The 20941-nt window shown below is 38.6% G+C and overlaps 1 protein-coding gene across 1 annotated transcript in view; it reads left to right on the forward strand.

The window, feature by feature from the left end:
• The first annotated feature begins 1264 nt into the window (after nucleotides 1–1264).
• Nucleotides 1265–20941, forward strand: part of npas2 (neuronal PAS domain protein 2) — a 38847-nt gene continuing 19170 nt past the window's right edge. Inside the window, exons 1-8 of the mRNA XM_004911781.4 lie at nucleotides 1265–1992; nucleotides 8276–8329; nucleotides 10238–10386; nucleotides 14624–14715; nucleotides 15315–15404; nucleotides 16171–16291; nucleotides 17966–18079; nucleotides 20380–20498. Of these exons, the coding sequence (XP_004911838.1) occupies nucleotides 1748–1992; nucleotides 8276–8329; nucleotides 10238–10386; nucleotides 14624–14715; nucleotides 15315–15404; nucleotides 16171–16291; nucleotides 17966–18079; nucleotides 20380–20498 (984 nt within the window). The 5' untranslated portion in view covers nucleotides 1265–1747. The remainder of the gene's footprint in view (nucleotides 1993–8275; nucleotides 8330–10237; nucleotides 10387–14623; nucleotides 14716–15314; nucleotides 15405–16170; nucleotides 16292–17965; nucleotides 18080–20379; nucleotides 20499–20941) is intronic.

The following is a 20941-nucleotide window of genomic DNA, read 5'->3' on the forward strand; positions in this document are numbered from 1 at the left end:
GGCAGATTTGTTCCACATTTTCTAACCTGTGGGTCCAAAACAACTGATGTGCCAGCAGGAATCATGGGGGAGAGACAGAGGCAAAATTACAAAAAAAAAAATAGGCCATCGTAAGTAGGAAGTGCAGGAGGCAGGAGAGTCATGAAGTTGTAGAGGTCTAGTTGGAGGGAAAATGTAGGTATAATTGGCGATAGGGAGCAGTGAAGTGAAAAAGGGAACCATGTGGGAGGGCCAGTTGGAGGAGTAAGTATAGAGAAGTGATGACTGAACAGTACATTGGGAGGAATAACTACTCTGAGTTGGACCAGTGGTGCACTGATGGAGGGGCAACTGGTGGGAAGTTGTGGGGTTGATAACTTAGACAGAAAACTGCTATGAGTTGGGAGGTGCATTTGGAAGGGTGGAACTGTTGAGGTTGTGCAAGGACAGTTCAGCACAGAAGCTGAACACAGACTGGAGGTGAAGGAATGCAGTTATGTGGGTCACATGTGGTGACAACTCTGGTTGTCATAGTGCAGACTGTGAAAAAGGAGGGTGAATTGTAGGTGTTGTAATGCATGGCTGAAGAAACCTGGGCTTGGTGTAATCTTTAGCCTATAGTAGAAGAAGGAAGGCACAGACAAAAGCACACCTAGGAACTCACAGGCAAAAGCAAAGTGCATAACTGGAATTTTATAAGGCAGACACAAAGGGAGGTCTCAGCACAAATGCTGAGTAACGTACTATTGCTAAATATAATATGTAGAGCCCTGAATATATAAGAGAAATGGCAAGTTGTCAGTACAGTAAAACCAGGGCCACACAGCCTTCCTCTGTTGGCCACAGGCAAGGTCAGAAAGCCAAAAAGCCCAATATCACTGGTTCAAACCCAACATCAGGCTTCACATTTCACATGGGAAGGTTATTGTTATGTGTCCTTTATTGGTCATGGTGTTGTAGTTGGGGCTAAGTCTATGACAAACTGATTCTATCTTTACATGGTGCACTGAGGATCTTTAGCCTCTCTGATGTAACACATAATGGAATTGGGTGCCAGTTGTCGGAATGACATATAGAGCAGCCAGAGTTTAGTTCTGCTGTTTTGGAAGAGAAATCTGTTTATGGCTGTGAGTTCTATGAATAAACCCACAAACTAAAACAAATGTCAGAAGAACCCAGACAATGGCTGTGTAAAACCCAATAAAGTTTAAAATAAGGCTGTGAGCAACCTCCCAGTATTTGCTCTATTTCTCCTTTCCCTGCCTTGGATGTGCGCCCGTCTCCTCCCTCTCAGCACAGAAAAAGGTCACGTCTGTTTGGAGAATATGTAGGTCAGTGGAACATTTCCTGCACTTGTGCTAAGGAGCGCACAGCTCTCTGGCTTTCCTTCTCCAACTACCCCGGCTTTACTTACCATTGCTTTGCCTTCAGCCATACTGTCATATGTGCTCGCTATAAAGCTCCCTGTAGCCATTACCTGCCGCCAACCAATTGCCCAGGACGCAGTCAAGAGTGGCTCTTGGGTTACCAGCGGAGTCAGAAGCACTTTACTTGTAGCCGTATAACGACACTATACCAAGTCCGAACAAATGCTTCAGTCGTAACGCAGCATCAGCTATATCTTTGTCTGAAATGCCACCTCCAAACTGGGCTTCAGACCCCCATACCATTCCGCCAGGATAAATACACAGTGGCCCCCGTTCGCTACCGAGGCATTGCCCCATAATCCTCCCTCTCCCCAGCCCTGAATGCGCTGACAACTCGCACCATGAGAAATAACAGCAAAGGAGGCAGCAGGAGCAACAGGGGAACCCAGGGGAATGCTCCCGGCTGCAGTAAGGAGACTTTATCGCCGGACCAGCCCGGCAGGAGCTCCAGTATCGGGGTGTCCCATACCCAGCGCCCGGGCACCCTATTCGCCTCAGCGGACAGCAGCACTCGGAGCTGGGAGGGCAGCCCCAAATGTGGAGCGCAACACGGACAAACCAGTGCTCCTCACCGCAGCACCGCCAGGTAAGCAGCCTTGGGACCCAGGGAAGGTGGCCTCCCCGCTAGGCATGAGGTACTTACGGCATAGCACCAGAAGCTCTTTTATAGAAAGACGGTTTTTTTATATTTTCCTAAGGATAAGGGACATATTTTTCCATATACTAAATAATTGTACATTGTACTTTGTTAATTATTAACCCTGAGTGGCATTGTCCCCTCTACTATACAGGCTAGTTATCTTTATTCACATGACTCTTCAGTTATGATTGACCAATGAAGGACTACAATTGGTATTGGTATTTCATATACATACACACACACATATATGTAGTAAATACATATATATAGTGGATAATGTACCCACTGCTGTAATTTATAAAGATATTAAAAGTCACTGAGGCATAATGTGATTATATAACAGGAGGAGGCCTCAGCTTTTGTAGAGGCCATTATATATAGGTCTGAGGTGATTAATAATATCTTTATTAAGCATAGCAGGTGGTATTTTATACATTATAATCTACAGCAATGAGAGGTCCGGTGGGGCATCCGCATCATGCATGCAATGCAAGATCTCTGATCCTGACCATATTTCAGCTGTCGTTTCAGGTCCTTAAAGGTGGTCATACACGTGGTGATTTTCGATCTTTTTTTGAAGGATCGTTCCTACCCTCCACCGATGTTCAGGGCTGAATCGTCAGATATGGAGGTAGAAACAATAGGATTTCTACCTCCTTCTGCCAGATCAGCCCTGAAGTTATAGATTTTGCTCAGGCGTCCTCAGTGGCGCCCGATCAAAATCTTTTAACTGCCTGATTGGCGAGTCGACCGATATCCACAGTTTTCTGCGATATTGGTCGCTTCGCCGACTTGCCATACACGCACCGAATATCGTACAAAACAAGGCCTTGAGGGACATTGTTAAGGACCCCTGCACAGGGCCGGATTTCTACTTGGGGCGCCCCAAGGCCGCCCCCATTCGGCGCCCCCCCCCCACCCCCACCCCCACCGCGTAAACGCGAATGCGCATGCGCCTTACTTGCGCATGCGCGAACAACCCCTATCGCTAATGCGCATGCGCAAGCGCCTAACTGAGAACTCCCATACGGAGCAGTGGGGAGATGTCCCCATTGCTCCGTATGGGAGCAAAATGTTAACATTTGCTTGCGGCGGCCCCTGTGTATTTGCCGCCCTAGGCCCGGGCCTTTGTGGCCTCGCCACAAATCCGGGCCTGCCCCTGCAAGTGTAAGTCCCAAAAAGACCCCTTGAGTGTAGGAGGTTTTTTTTAGAATTTGATTCACCAAGAGTAGGTGGGCCTGTGGGTGAGAGTGCCTCCCTTAACAGCCCTACGCAGGCCCAATAGATTTTTGCTGCTTACATTTTTATCTGTCCTGGGGTAAACTACAAGACCTTTTTGTAGCAAAACTATATACCTTTTTTATACACACATTTGGGTTTATAGTGATTTGGGTTTATAGTGATAATTGTAGAAATCCAAAAAATAGGAAAAAAGCTTCAGCAGGTTTGCTGCAAAACATTTATTGTGGTTAGTGGTAACAACTGTGTTACCATTACCCACAATAAATGTTTTGCAGCAAACCTACTGAAGCTTTTTTCCTATTTTTGGATTTCTACAATTATTTCTAAATGCAACTGCAATTAAAAGGAGTGTTAGTTTAACCCTTTCTGTTCTCTTGTTCTTACTTGCTAAACATTGGGCCAGATTTAATTTCATAAGAAAAAGTTATTTTAGTTATTTTATTACATGAAAACTTATGGATGAGATTCAGTTTGAGGAAAGAAAACTTTTTTCCTAATTCAGTTCCAGTTTTTTCCAGATTCCTAATCCAGTCCCAGATTTTGACACAAAACTGCACTCAGGCAAGAAACTTTGTGATAAGTTTACTTCACTGAATTTGATCTGGCTCTGGAATTGAATTTGAAGATAAGTCTTCCTCATCAAATTGAATCTGGCCATTGTTGGATAAGGGCAAGGACAGAAAAAGCATATGTCTGCTTCTCTCAGCCATGCGCTTTTTTGCCAGGTTGAGAGAAGCGGATCCGCTTCCGTACGCTCCTCTGTGTGCCTGCCTTAAAGGCTATGACAACAGCCTGAATGTGAGCACAGAGACCGCTCTCTGGCGTGGGAAAACGTTCACTCTCACGCTCCGGAACATATGGAAGCGGATCTGCAGGGCCAAGAGATGCCGATAGACGCTTCGTCTGACCTCGCCCTTGTCAGTTTTTCTCCAGGTCTGTCAATTGGCTTGTGTTTCAGGAGTCACACACAGAAGTGTAAAGAATGTAAAAAGCCAGACATAAACTGCTTTCAGTTGCAATTACATTTACAAATTACTTTAACAAACTGAAATTATTTCATTGTTTAGTCAAGGTGTAATCATATTTTAAAAATGCCTGGAAGAAACATGTTTTAGAACATTCTGAGAACTTTCAGTCAGTGAAAGATAAAGGGCCTGAACATGTTCTGTTTGACTACTGAACACTCAAGAACATTTTGTCCATAGTTTCTGTTTCAAAAATTAATATAAAAAACACAGGAAAAAATATTGACATTCTATTTTTTTGGCATAGCCACAAATATTTTTTTCTACATATTTACAGTTAAAGGGAAAATATGCCCTGCTTTTTGATATCAGCTAGTTAATTTGGGCTTATGTAGAATAGAAACATAAACACTATTTGAACTTCCAGATATAAATATAAATGTATGTTGTTTTTTTTACACAAACATACCTGATTCCACAGACTGAAAGGAAGGAATACATTAATTTTCCAAAGTTAAAAAGAAGAACTTTTACAAATACATTATGTAATAATGTCATCTATACTTTACAGTTTGTTAAAGGGAAAATATACTGCACGTTTATGTAGAAAAGGTTCCTAAACAATGTCTACATGTATATTAATAGATGTGTGTTTTTACTTTATTTCTGTTTTTATTTTACACAGGCATACCTGATTCTATATTTTGAAATGAAACCATGATAATCTGTCTGCATTTATGCACCTTTTTACATAAGCCTAACTGAATAAGGTCATGTAAATTTTCCTTTTAATAATTCAATTATCCAGTCTCTGGGTGAAGTGCAGATGCAGTGATTGGCAGTAGGTATGACTCTTTAGTAAGACAATGCTGCACTAATCATTATGATCCTGTTGGATCTGCCTGCTGGACAGTGATGTAGGCACTAGGCTGCTTTTAAAGCAGTGCTGTCCTTACTAAAGATTCTTAAGGTGGCCATACATGCTACAATTACGATCTTTCCCACAACCATTGGTCGCAGAAAAGATTGTTCATCCATTCTACTAACATTAAGAGCTGAATCGTGAATTTGAAAAAGAAATAAATTAAATGAAAAGAATGTTAGAGGGTGAACAGCCCTTTAACAATAAGTATACTGCCAAAGTAATATTGGAATAGCTAATAAAGAAAATGGTGATGCCTCTCAATGGCCCATTTAAAGGCATAATCTCAATCAAGCAGAGAATCTGTCATCTGATAATTTGAAGAACCTAGAGAAAATCTACCAGGGAGAATGGGCCAAAATCTTCCTGAACAGTGTGCAAATCTGATGAATTATTGGTACAAAAGGTGGCTCTACAGAATATTGAAGTGTGGATACAAAAAGTTTTTATTTCAATTTTTTCGTAACATTAAACAACGGAGCATAAAAATAATTGTGAGTTTCAGTGTTTTAAAATTAAAATATGACAGAGAACAACATTTCAGTGTAAGATTTGTTTTTTAGTAAAGACAGAATTGGCCGAGGGTCCCTGTACGTTTGCATTTTTAGGGCTCTTACACGTGAGCATTGTTCCTGTGTTCCCATGGATCTTTCCTGCATCCCACCATAGGAGAATGCAGGAAGAAATGCAGCCCTGTATTTCCTACCTGATTGTATTCACAGTACTGCACTGCAGAAAGTGATTGAAAATTAGGGACTGTGGTGGAACACATTAAAGATCCACTGCAAGGGGATGCTGGGCTGAACGCCTGTGTGTAAGACCCGGATAAATACTGTATAAGGTAAAATAAAATGCCACAAGTAAAATAAAACCAGTGAATAACAGGGTAGGAGAAGAAATTTATGAAAAGCTTTTCTTGAAATTAGAAGAGACTGGGATATAAAGAAGTATCTATAAGCAATATACCAAAAGTTTCAAAATGTAAAAATCAGAATCCTAAAGATTAAAAATTACGTAAAGATTGCTTTACTATAAAAGTTAAATAATGAAATTAAAATGCATAAATATGTGCTAACAAAACAGAATGCTTTTGCATTGTGTTCTGGAAGTCATTAACTGAGCCTTGTGTGTAGATGTATGGCAGTTTTAGGTTTGCGACCTGGACTGCCAACCCCCCCCGTGTGCTCGCCCACACTGAAACTGAAAACTACTAAGAGCTAATTCAGCTGGTAAGGGGGACATGGGCACAGAGTGGGGACAAGGGCCCAGACTAGGGGTAGGTGAAAGAGGTACGTGAATTCCAGCGAAAAAAGTGGTAAAAAGCTGTGTAAAATAAATGGCGAGTTTATCAAGGTGTGTTTTATTTTATGCTGTTTGAATGCCAAATTTGATGCTGTTTTTTTACAGCCACTTCCGATCTTGTGTAAGTAAGTTGCTCTAAGAAGAAATGCGTAAAAAAATTATGCCTTTTTTATGTACTGAATTTTGTTGCCATTGTTGTTAGCACAGAGTAGCCAATTTTTGTTCTTTAAGAAGAATACTTGTCTTGGTGAGTGGGAGGCTCCAGCTACGGACCCAGCCACCTGCTCCTGTGCTGTGTTCATCGATTTATTTCCCAAATGACTGGTCTTAGGTGTTATATTACAAGGGAGAAATGATTTAAATAACATAGTGTTAGCATAGTTTACACTCTATTGTGCTTGTTTACAAACTGCTGAAATGTTTTGTAGGGTAGAGATTTGATGTGAAATAACTGAAAGGCTTGAAATGATTGGTAGAAGACTACTGCTGTCACATCATTGTGCAACAATGTTGTTGATCTGACCTACTTTTTATGCTGAGAGCTGGCTAATCCAGTTTAGCAAAATTAAAGAGGATGGGCATAACATATAAAATGTACATATTTTCAAACTGAGAAACTCAAAATTCAATATATAAATATGTTGTCATGAGTTCCTGTGAATGCATTTCTAAGAACAGGGTCATATTTTCTATATAGACACCCAAGATCATGTCCCTAGTGCAACAGCTGTAGAAAACGGAATCCCCAGACCTCCAGAAGACACTTGTGGCTACATTTGGTGGTAGTGTTTTTCCCCATACCTGACTTCTACTGTTAAATTGCCTTTTATAACTAAAACACTATTGTAAAATGGACCTTTAAAAAAATGGTGTAAAATAAAATAATCTCTAAATATCACAAGAGAGTTATTGACTAAATAGTAATATTTTCATATCTGCACAATCACTTGGGGTAGTTTACAGAGAATGTTCTCATTGTTCAGTTCTACATTTTCCCATAGAGCCAGATGCAATACAATGAGAAAACTTATCTCGCTGTTTCACATGAAAACTCTTTGAAGTCTTTGGGAAAAAAAACTGGAACTGAATTAGGAGAAAAGTTTTCTTTGTTAAAATTGAATCTTTTCCCTAAAGTTTTCATTTGATGAACCATAAAAAATGTTTTCTCATGGAATTAACCCATTAGGGGAATAAGTGGCTTTCATATTTTTACATCCCAGGTGCATGACCTTACATTTATCAACATTAAATTTCATCTGCCACTTACCCGCCCAGATTGCCAGTTTGTCAAGATCCTGCTGCAAGGATGCCACATCCTGGATGGAATTAATTGGGCTGCATAGGTTTGTGTCATCTGCAAACACTGATACACTACTTACAATAACTTCCCCTGATAAAACATGCTGATTACAGCTCATTATGCCATTTTCCAGAACATAATTTTGAATGTGATCCCTTAACAAGGCTTCAAATAACTTTCCCATTGCAGATATCGAACTTACTGGCCCATAATTGCCAGGCTGAGATAGTAATTCCTTTTTAAATATATGAATTGTATCAGCTTTTCTCTTATAATCCATACTGTAGGTACCATACCAGATTAACCACTGACTTCTTAAACTTCTCCCCGGAAGTGCAGTATGAATAAGCAATCCATAAAAGTGATTTCCATTACAAAACATATCCATTAAATGCCTAAAATAATATCTATATATAATTATAAAATGACTTATATATGAACCCCACAATTTCTAAGGTGGCTATCCATTTTGCTTCAGCTGTGGTTTCTTCTCTTTAGGAAAGGTTACACAGAGACACAAATAGACGAGGATGAGAAAGACCAGGCAAGGAGGTAAGTGCAGATACTTTATTTTTGTATCTGATGTCAATCTTTGCTACCTGTTTTTCCAGGTGAGTGAATAAATACAATTTACATTTACTGCTAAAGGAAAAATATAACCCCCTTTTTGACATGAGCTCATTCAGTTGGGTTTTTGTAGAAAGGGTACATAAACAGTATCTGAACTTACAGAAATAAATATAAATATAATTTTTTCACACAGACGTACCTGATTCCACAGATTGGAACCACTATAACCTGCCTGTGCTGCAGGGATCATTCCCCACACTCTTAAAGGAAAAGTAACACTAAAATGTTTTAAGTAAAAAAGCTACTCTACCCTGCACCAATAATTGCCCTATCCTGCAAATCACTTAGTATTTTACTGTATTTTTCACCCTATAAGACGCTCCGGAATATAAGACGCACCCAATTTTAAAGGAGGAAAATCTAGAAAAAAAAGATTCTGAACCAAATACTGTAGTAAAATATTTTATATCAACTGTATAAAGTTAATTGTCTCTGGGCTCGCACATAATGAGGCTTCCCCCAGGGCCCCCCCAAGTATCCTTCAGCTTCCCCCAGGCCCCCCCCAAGTATCCTTCAGCTTCCCCCAGGGCCCCCCCCAAGTATCCTTCAGCTTCCCCCAGGCCCCCCCCAAGTATCCTTCAGCTTCCCCCAGGGCCCCCACCAAGTATCCTTCAGCTATCCCCCAGGCCCCCCCAAAATATCCTTCAGCTTCCCCCAGGGCCCCCAAGTATCCTCTCAGCATCCCCAGGGCCTCCAAGGCATCCTCCACTTCCCCCAACAGCACCCCCAGCATTCTTCAGCTTCCCCAGGGCCCCCAAGCACCTTCCATTCCCCCAGCCGGCCTCCAGGCTACCCGTGCTGTCTTCCTCTCTCGCGCGAGCTCCAGCTGCTTCTGTGCTTTTAATAAGGTTGGCCCCTGTGGGCGTAGTGACGTCAGATACGCACGGACGCAACCTTATAAAAGCGGGGATGCGGCAGAGAGCCGCGGCAACATCAGAGGAAGATGCAGTTCGCCGTATAAGACGCACCAACTTTTCCCCCCCAGTTTGGGGGAAGAAAAAGTGTGTCTTATACGGCGAAAAATACGGTAAATGCTTTAATAGAAAATACCTGCTAAAACTTGGCTTCCTGTCAATTGAACTACGGCGATAAGGCGAAGAAAGGAGCTGCATCCACTATGCGACTGATCGAGCCTAGCCTTCTTTCTGTATAGGAAGGAGTCAATGTCCTATTTACTGACTTCAAATTTACAAACTTGAAAGAAAACTAGAAAACACAAATATCTCAAATTGAAAATATGGCTTGCCTTTGCCTACGACAACGCTCATTGACCTCAATAGAACCTTGCAAGCTTTTAGATGGCAAATTTTACATTCAAGTTTTTGGGTCTTTTGCACTTAATAAATACCTGACATTTGAGTTTTTGAGACATAATTAGAATTTGAGATTTTTTAGAGCAAAAAAACTGTGAGAAAAAAATTGAACTTAGATAAATTTTCCCCTTAAGTATGCAGGCCAATTGAAGTTCAAGCCAATCCAGACCTGGCTTCAGTTGTGCTCAGTTTCTGCAGTCGCTTGTTAGGGAAGATTTTGTTGTGCAACATGGTGTCCATCAACCCTGCTGTGTTACTTTGCTTCTTAATGTGCTGGGTAAACTGGGGCATTATTTGGGGTGAGGGCAAGCTGGAACAGTTCACATGTGGGGAAGGGGGCTCTTCAGGGCCACTACCTTTCATGCAAGGGTTTCATTCTCATTTTCCTGTGTAAAAGAAATGACTACTTCACTCCGTGCTTGGCACATTGTCTATTTTGTGGAAGGGAAATTTTGCATAGTAATGATAAATCCATTGCAGCACTGCTAAAATGAATTTCATTGTTATATCTTTCCAGGGCTTCCCGTAGCAAGTCAGAAAAGAAAAGGCGCGATCAGTTAAATGTACTCATCAAAGAACTTAGCACAATGCTTCCAGAAAACACACGTAGAATACATAAAACTACTGTACTAGAAAAAGTGATTGGATATCTACAAAAACACAATGGTAAGCTAGTGATCAGGGATGTTTCAAACCCTGATATTTAATCATTGTCCTGGGGGTATTTTGTACCATCAGACTGAATTTCACTGGAAATACATTTTAATGGAAATGTAAGTCATAGGTCAGTGTTTCCCATAATTGGAGGCTTGTACAGATTCCATGCTCCATTTATATACAGCACCAGGTGCAGATATTTCTGTGCCCTGCCAAAAGATTGTATATTACCCTCACATCCATTTTGTGTAATTGTGTAATAAATTCAGAATCCAAAGTAAAGATAAATATATCCTTGTGGCAAATGTGTCTTCTGCGTTTCTTCAGTTATCCCTTTGCTTTTTATATGGTTGGGTTGTGAATTGCACTGTGACTTTGCTGGAGATGGATTGAGGGTATTTACCTTAATATTGCAACTTGGTTTTCCTAATGTCCTATTTACTTTCCATTCCAGTGGCACAAATGTTGGCCTATAAAGGGCCCCTTGGTATTATCTACTGTAAGAAATAATGGCATTTTACACAGTCTGAGCTGAAATTTTATCCTTCAGTTTTGTTATCCTAAAGAGATAGGAAGTTCTTTAAAAACAGGTAACAAAAATGATAAAACTGGGTGACATAGGCATGTGTTGGTACAGAACAATACATTCTGGTCTGGTCAGTTAAGATTTTCATAGATTTCTAAAATGGCCCCATGTATACAGTATTTAAGAAAACCTTTACAAACTGCCTTGAAATATTTAAAGGATACTGAAATATTACAGTAACCTACTTTTACTTAATTACAGATTAATAAATTATATAATAATATATTTAATCAGCCTAACCCCCCTTTTATTTTTTATGTTAGGAGTAAGGGTATATGGGAGTTAAGATACTATTACCTTATTAGCAAAATGTATACCTGTTAAGAATTTGAATACAGGTATCGGACCCCTTATCCGGAAACCCACTATCCAGAAAGTTCCAAATTAGGGAAAGGCCATCTCCCGTAGACTCCACTGTAATCAAATAATTCACATTTTTAAAAATGGTTTTCTTTTTCTCTGTAATAAAACGGTGCCTTGCACTTGATCCCAACTAAGATATAATTAACCCTTATTGGAGGCAAAACAATCCTATTGGGTTTATTTACTGTTTAAATAATTTTTTAGTACACTTAAGGTAGGAGATTCGAATTACGGAAAGACCCCTTATCTGGAAAACCCCAGGTCCCGAGCATTCTGTTAACGGGTCCCATACCTTGATATACTATATTGTAATAGCCTAACTACGTGATTACAATAATCATTTATTTACTTCTATACTATAACACCTACTTATTCAGTTATTCGTATGGATACATTTGAATTCCTGAACTTAATATATTTCCTATTTAATAAAATGTGGTTTTAGTCTATGCTAAAAATAAAAACCCTATTAAATTAACATTTAACCTATTAATGACTGAAATGAGTAGTAGACTTTACATTTAACTATCCATACCTATAACTTGCATATTTTAAAATATCATTCTATAGGCTTATCTAGTATAAATAAATTTAAAGCAACTGAACTTGTTAAGTAATCATTGAAGACGTTTCACTACTCATCTGAGCAGCTTCTTCAGTTCAACTGACTGGTATGGGAAGTTCTCAGCATATATACTGCACTTTGTAACTCTTCAGAAAGGTGACATCTGAAACTCACAGAGGTGTGAATGCTGTGGAGTTACTTTGAAAGGATTACCAAAGTATCATGCAACTCTTCAAAACAGGTGTTACTTTCTAGAGTTGCATGAATGGATGTGTGAAGAGTTCTGAAACTTTTATTACAGGTATAGGACCCATTATCCAGAATGCTCGGGACCAAGGGTATTCCGAATAAGGGGTCTTTCCGTAATTTGGATCTCATTACCTTAAGTCTACTAAAAAATCAATAAAACATTAATTAAACCCAATAGGATTGTTTTGCATCCAATAAGGATTAATTATATCTTAGTTGGAATCAATTACAAGGCTCTGTTTTATTTCTACGTAGAAAAAGGAAATCAGTTTTAAAATTCTGAATTATTTGATTAAAATGGAGTCTATGGGAGACGGGCATTCCGTAATTCGGAGCTTTCTGGATAACGGGTTTCCAGATAAGGGGTCCGATACCTGTACTTACAATACAAACATTCCAAAGAGCCCAAAAGTGAGAGGGTTTTACTGACCAATGGATGATGCTGTAGGCTGGACATGATCTCTGCTACGTAGAACCTTATGAAAAGAAGTAATTTATTAATGTCCCACATCTGGACACATATGATACTATATACTCTATTAGTATCATATGTGTCCAAGTATCATATGTGTTACTCAAGCCCCCATTGTCTGTTGGTGATATATGTTGTGACATGCTGACTGCCTGTACATGTAATTTTGGGGGGAATTAGCTATGGTAGGCAGGTATGCAGAGGATCAGGAGCAAAAGAGACAGGGACACCACATGTGACATCACGTTTTTTCCTCAAAAACATACGTTTATTTGGGACACTCTTCTCCCAACATAAACATAACAGTCAGTTCATAAACAGTTCATCAAACATGATTATGAATTGTCCCTGCTTCAGGGCTCTCACCTTCCAGGGTAACTTTCACACTGGAACCTTTTTCCCGGGGCTTCTCACCACTCCCAATGGCTTTCAAACATCCACGGTGAATCTCACACTCGTGAACACTCTGGGCAACTCACTCAGCCCTGCTGCCTCTCCCCTCCTGGGATACCAGCTTACCAACTTCTGGAACACTTAGGCTTCTCACCAAGCCTAAACATTCCGGCACTCAAACACGATCCAGATATAGAGGAGAGCACCATAAAGCAGAATTCTGCTAAAACATTATTTATTTCAGACCATAATACATTATGGTCTGAAATAAATAATGTTTTAGCAGAATTCTGCTTTATGGTGCTCTCCTCTATATCTGGATTGTGTTGAAGGGCTCAGCGGTGTGCCTTGTGAGGATCGATGCATGAAGCCTGATTAAGAGGCTGTGCGGTTGAATACCTATTTGTTGATTCCGTCACTCAAACACGTGCCCAATGCTCCCTCTGCTCCTTGCAGTGGCAGGCAGCACCCCCAGCCCCTCTGAGAGTTCCTCACACAGGCAGGCAGCCTTCCTGCCCTGTGCCCCACTCTGACAGACCTTTCCTGGTGACTCCTCACTTGGTTACCGCTCCCTCTGCTCCTTGCAGTGGCAGGTGGCACCCCCAGCTCCTCTGGGAGTTCTTAACACAGGCAGGCAGCCTTCCTGCCCTGTGCCCCGCTTTGAAAGTAACCCCTCTGTGTCCCCAACCTTAATCACCCATCACCTCTCAACTTAATACCCTTTTATTTGCTGCTCACCTGCAGCCTAATCAGGCAGCTACTTACAGCTGGCCAAATCAAAATGCTAAACTGGAGTATGGAATGGAGGACCTAAACTACTCACCCTCCATTTACTCCAGGACTCACCTATCCGGCTTTTCCTAATCCACTTGCATGAATACAGCATTAGCTGCTGCTAAACCAGGTATCCCACCTTTAACAATGCTTGTATCTCTCTCAATATATAAAGCTTTATGTGTTCCACCGTTAAAAAAAGGATACATGTATATATGGGAAATAGTAATAGCTAGTAAAACAAGTAATAGAAATCCCTTAAAAAATCAAATCTGTGCTCACCCCTACATATTTTTAAATTATATAGTGGGTTTGTTGGTTGTGATTCATAATTGTGATATACCTCTATGCTAAATGGCATTAAGATATTCTTTTAAAATGCTCTCCCCTTTGAAGAAAACAGAGATTACCTAAATATTGTGGTATGTTTAATTTGGTCAAGTATTTCAGAGTTAGACGTGGCTTGGGCAGACCTTTCCTATCTTTAATTTTTTTATGTTAAATTCTAGCATTGCAATGTTAAATTATAGAGAGGCAATTTTACCTTCAGCTTTCTTCACCAATGTTAAAATACAACCTCTAATTTATTTATTGACATATACAGGGGGCCAACTTCTTTTTGTCAGTTTATCTCTTTGGTATACAATAAATAGGGCAACCATTTGTCTTTCTACAAAGGGATAGTAGCATCCACATTCACCAAATGGATTTGGAATAAGCAATCTCTTTTTATTGTTATTTCTATTTTTCTGTTTGTGCGTTTTTAAAAAAACAGATATCAATGCAGGATTCTGCCGCATTGGTCCATTGTCCAATATAAAACTTTGTATGGTTTTTTTGTCAGAAACTACTGATGAAACAGAAATTTGTGATATCCAGCAGGACTGGAAGCCTTCATTTCTCAGCAACGAGGAGTTCACCCAGCTCATGCTTGAGGTATAAAAAAGAATAACTGACTAAAATATTCAACAATAGAATTCAAGGAACTCACTTTCACAATTGTATATGCCTGGCAATACCTGATTAAATGAGTACTTTTCAGTAAAAATACTATGTAAATGCAATTATTTAGCTTAATTTTGACTGTGAGGTGGGGAGGTCATATTTCTTGTTCCATGTTAAATTTGTCAGTAAAGCAGTATTTAGGGATAAAGAGAGAGAGAGAAAAAGTCCATAGGAGAATGCAGTTCTTATTGCAACTTCCCGAAAACAGCTGCTTCTTCTCAATAATGTAATAAAACTTAGCTTTTACTGATAACTTCTCCTAGGCACATTTTCTCTTCCTTTATCCTTAAATTTTGCATTATTGATACTTAATTCAGGTGCACGCCACCTTTATTGTAATTTCATAGGTGTGATTTATTTTTGTAATTTGTATGTCATTTGTCGGTAAATTAGTTTAAAAATCATGTTTCGGTAGATTACAGGATAACAGATGATGGTTACTGTATACTAACTTTGGCCCTGGATTTGACTTTTGCTAGTGACAACCGTTGTTTAATTTTTTATAATGTACCTGTCTTTTATATCATTAGGCACTTGATGGATTCATTATAGCAGTCACAACAGAAGGAAGCATAATATATGTTTCAGATAGTATAACACCATTACTTGGGCATTTACCAGTAAGTAATCTGAACATTGACTTTGTATTGCCTTTCTTACTTCTTAATGTACTTTCTACTGTTTTTATATTCTGCTATAACAGGGCAGTGTTTTTCACTGTGTTCATATATGTTTCACTATTTATTTGTACATTCCACAACCTATTGTGAAAAAGAATTATTACATATCTACTTAAATTCAAAGGCATATTTGTAAGAAAGACTTAACTTTCAATCCAAACATGAAAACTGTTAGAGATTTGTTGAGAGATGTTAAACATTATTTAAAGTAATTTTTTAAAAGTGAAGGTATAGATGCTTAGAACTAAATTAAACAACTTTGTAATATATGACTGCTAAAAGTTTTGTACCTGCCTTGAGATAAAGAGCGGTTGTTTCTGCAGCTTTCCCTCATCTCCCTAGATCATGGTCCCCCGTTAAATTCAACAGGTCCTTAGTGTGAGGTAGACAATGATGTTCTTAGGCAATCTGCAATTAGTTTTCATATTTTTTTTTTTGTAGTTTCAATTGGTTGTTCAGGCTAATATATTCCATCTTCAAATTGACAATCCCATAAAGAGACAAGAACATATGAAGTGTTAATAGTTGCATAATAGTTGAAATAATACCAAGATTAAACAATCATTTACCTCAAAGTAATGAGCATTATAGTAGAAGTTATCTGTTTCATGTGTCAGTGAGTATAAAGCATGCTTCAACGTCTGGTTAATGTCTGAGAATTCATAAATAAACCATTTCAAATAACTCTTTTTTTCACAAATTACAGTCTGATATTATGGATCAGAATCTGTTGAACTTTCTACCAGAGCAAGAACATCCTGACATCTCTAAAATATTATCTTCACATATGCTTGTAACTGATACTGCAAATTTAAACTCTTTGAACTGTAAGTTTATTGATTTCCATATGTATACCCTTTTATATATGGCATAAAATATCCCTATTGTATACTAAAAGGATAATAGAAGCCACCGAGATGTACCATGACCATGTAATATCTACACAGGGATTTTTATATACACCTGTATATAATGTATAGCAAGAGACACATTCTTACTTACATCCAAAATGAATGGTAGAGGACCATAAATCATGAATTCAGAAATCTAGGACCAAAGCTTATAGGAGAAAGAAAGGTAAAAACTTAGTAAACTTTATTAGAAAGGTCTATTTAAAAACAGCCATAAGCACTCACAGAAACGCTGCACTGACTTCTCTGTTAAAAGATTTCTCTATGTCTGTAATTCATGTGCCAGAGACATGCAGCTTTCAGCTTTCTCCTCTCTCCTGCTCCCCCCTCCCTCAGGAATGCTAAGAACTCACTCCCCCCCCCTTAGGAATGTGGATCTGAGCCAATCAGCAGGAATCTGACTCATAGTCTTACTAACTGAGCATGTTCACTTGGTCTGGGTGTCTGTGCAGGAGCGAGGCATTATGGGAACTTTCTTTACACAGCTCAGCGTTTTTTCTTCCTGTTTGGCTTCTGATCATCTGATCAGGTGAAATATGGGGAGACTTAAGGGCACTATTGAGACAACTGAAGATATGCCTGCAGCTTGAGATTAACACTTTATTAGCCTTTCCTTCTCCTTTAAAGAAAAATGTTATTTTGGAAACTTTGCTTGTGACTTGTGCAACTTTGGGGAGACAGAGTGAGTTTAGGGAGTTAAATGCACCTTAGAGTAAGGGGGTATGCTGTGCTATGCTGTTATCCAGAGAATGGAGTAATGGGGTAGCCAAATAAAAAAAAAGGCTAGCAGGTTTGTTAATATTCAGGAACCTTCTAGGAAAGATGCTCTTTTGGATCTGCCAATAACTAATAATACAAATGTATCTCCAGCACTAGTGTCAGTGCCATCTCTTCACTGGCTGCTAGACTGGAGGGCGTGTTTAGTAATCTGAGTTTATAACAACTGAGCATGTCTGGCAAGCCAGCCAGACAGACAGTAATAGGGGGGGGGGGGGGGGGGGGCGAGTGGGTTACAGGAGGAGAAGTAAATCTAAGTGATTAAGGAGATGTTGCAGCCTTACTATTAACCTCTGGACAACCAGTGTGGCCAGTATTGAAAGATTTTAAAGAGGCTGTTCACTGAGTAAATTTTTGTGTGTGGGGTTTTCCTGTCCTTTAAGTTACAGAGACAACTTTACAAGGTATCTAATTAAGACACCAAACTTTAGACCTGTGAATGGGATCTCTGCAATATATTATCTTGGAAAGACTTATCAAAGGATTAAACACAAAAAAGGATTAAAAACAAATAAAAATTTTATACATTCAAAATGCTACTTTTTACTTGCTACTTTTTTCTGTGGTGAGCTCTAATCTCACATTTTGATAAATCTGCTCCCATGAGCAAGTGAAAAAAGAAATGATAATTAGGTTATAAATGAAAGAGTGTTGTAAAACACTTCCATATGAAAACTAATCATTATTTAAAATGAGTGCAGATGAAAGAACTGATGCATGTAAAACGGCAAAATACAAGATTAGGTATATCTAATAAATGTTAATGTATTTATTGACATCTTTATATTTTTCCCCTTTATTTCTATATATTAGCTGAGAACAACGTAGAGTTCTGCTGTCATCTTCTAAGAGGAACACTAAACCCCAAGGAATTTCCTATGTATGAATACATAAAATTTGTAGGAAATTTTTGGCCTTGCAGCAATGGTAAGCAAAACCCATTTTCTTGCTAATTGTCAGTGAATTTATTTAGGCTTCATAAAAAAATAGCCCAATAAGAGTTTTGCAGTCCAAACTCTAAAGAGTGTTGGGATTAATTACTTAATGCTTATTAATTAATCTCCTTTTATTTGTGATGTGCCAATTTATTATTCATTTGCTTTTTGTATTAGCCATATTGTTTGAATTATGTTTGAATGGTTGAATTATTTTATAAAGTATTACATTTTCAAGGACATATCCATATGATGGGGATAGGATTGCCAACTTTTGGCTTTGGAAAATGGACGAGGGGGTGCATCAATAATAATGAATGTGGAGCAGTGTTGGCAGAGGAGGATTGCTGCCAGATGGGGTTAGGGTCATGATATGGGTGCATGTTTGTGACATTTGATGAGGTAGAGATATAAGACATTTGCAAAATGCAGGGATGAGCAAACTCTTTCGCTCAGTACAGTTTAACGGTTCACCAGCAGTGAACATTTTTGTGAAACCTCCCGATAATTTTTCCATGCAGTGTTCACTGGAAAAAAAATACTCCCAACAGATGTCATTAATCTCTGCACAGTTGAGACAAGAAACACCACAACTGATGCACCATGGGTCTCATATACTAAGTTTGCCACAAACAATTCAACCCCCACTCCCTTCCCACAATACCTTATTTAAGTGGAATAATAAGCTACTCCTTCATACTGTTTAAGGGTAAAGAAAAGGAATCTAAGCAATATTTTGAGATGTATACTACTTTCATTGCATTTATATTCTTTTATAAAGCATTTTTGTTGCAATATGTTTTAAAGCAGTGTTATAAAGGCTTTATGCAGCAAGCAAAATTGTACTTGTAACTGTGAGTACTGCACTTGCCCATCATTCTTTAGACTTAGAGTATAGCACTATCTCTGCCAGCAATCTTTTAAAATGCTGTAATTTGTAGAAATTGTGGGTTCTAGAAAGTACACAGCATTTTTTACAATTTCTTCTAGGCTGAAGGCTTCAAGGCTGTGTCGCTCAGTGCCCTTATTTTACCCCAGACGTTTATTTAATTTGGTACATGTAATTAACCATTCAGGTTGGGTTACATATTTCAACACTGTCTTGTGTTCTATAGCAGGAAATATTGGGTAGCCTTAGGTGAAACTGACAGCAATGTGTCCAGCTTAGCATTGTCTCTGTAAACATTCTTTGTTGTGACTTCAGCTTTGATACACCACTGTAACATGTTTATTTTATTATACCTTATCCTGCATTTGTTTTCCAGAGAGACATCATGAAAAAATTAGTGATCCACAGGAAAACCTATAAGGCTAGGCAAATCTTCATAAACACAGGCACTCTCAAAGAGTAAAATTTCAGTATCGCTTCCCCAAAGTCCAGAGATGTGTACTCACGGACATCTGTCACGGACTGTCTGTTTCTCCTTCAAATAAAAAGCAGAAAGTGCAAAATTCCACTAGTGTAATTATTGTTATTAAATATTAGGTTAATTAAATGCATAGATGGTTATTGCAGTGCTGACACATGCAATCTACATACACATAACTCTTGAAGTAATGTAGACTACCTTGGTGATATGCACTTGTTAATCAATTGAATAGTGTGTAGTTAAGCTGTTTTTTAAAGTTCTAATTATTTTGGTAATGGCATTTATTTTTAGGAGAATTGGGCATTGATGTTTGCTGACTGGGAGCTATGCAAGAGTGAGTACACATCTTACCTTGTAGAGAGACAGACTGGAAAAAAATGGACTCGGTTGGCCCAACTTGTGCCAGCCTGTCTCTCTACAAGGTTGTGTGACTTCTCCCTCAGCCAAAGGACTGGGGAATGTGCACCCATACCCACTGTTCCAGCAGTGAGATTACTTTAAACTAGGTTAACTCATTGTCTTCATGAGTAAATACTTCGCCTAACATCCGTTGGAGAAAGTATTTAAGCCATATTTGTGCTTTTATGTTCTGAGACTTGTGTGAGTACCCATTGTGAGTAACATTGTTTCATGGGTATTTGTTGCAAATAATAAATCTTTTTTTATGTCATTGATCTACTGTTTATGTCCCTATATTTTCCACTGAAAGTCAATTTTGAACACTTCTTATGTATTTAAAATGCATTTATTGCAGATTTTAGGGCATAACAGCAATGTTTCAAGCCCTATTAGGCCCTTAATCAAGCATATTTTCCACAATCTGATGGTGGTTGTAATAATTTACTTACTAGTTAATTCCTTGTGCTTGGGTTGTTTGTGAAGATTGAAATATTAATTGCCTACAATTCAATTTCTTTTCCAGCACCCAATACCACTTGTAATGGGTTTGAAGGGCCTGTTTCAATGACTTATCAATCACAGCTTGATAAACAGATGTGTTTAGTTGCCACGGTTAGACTTGCAACACCTCAGTTTTTAAAGGTGGGTGATTTACTAGGGGTGGGTACTGCCAAAATTCAGCAAAGCTAGAATTTCTGCAAATGGACAAAACTTTGTGAACCAGTGACTGTTATGCAGTGCCTTTAATACTATTGAATTTATTTTGCACCTAAATGTACTGTTGTTTTTTATTATGATTTTATCTCTGGCAAGTAAAGAAATACTAGGAATAGAATCTTTTATCCACTTTCAAACACTGACAGCTAGAATACCAAAACTCTGCAAAGCTAGACATGCTGCAAATGGACAGTTATTGGATGAATTCAAAATTTGATGAAAAGAACAGTTATATTGACTATAATTTTTTAACCATTTAAGTAATTAAATCAAAAGTACATAACACACCATAACAGCATTGGTATAAATGCAATGTGGAACATTTTAGAAGTATATAAACTAGTGTCCAGAAGTTTGGAATAATAGAT

The sequence above is a fragment of the Xenopus tropicalis genome, chromosome 2, assembly GCF_000004195.4.
Source record: "Xenopus tropicalis strain Nigerian chromosome 2, UCB_Xtro_10.0, whole genome shotgun sequence".
Taxonomy (NCBI): Eukaryota; Metazoa; Chordata; class Amphibia; order Anura; family Pipidae; genus Xenopus; species Xenopus tropicalis.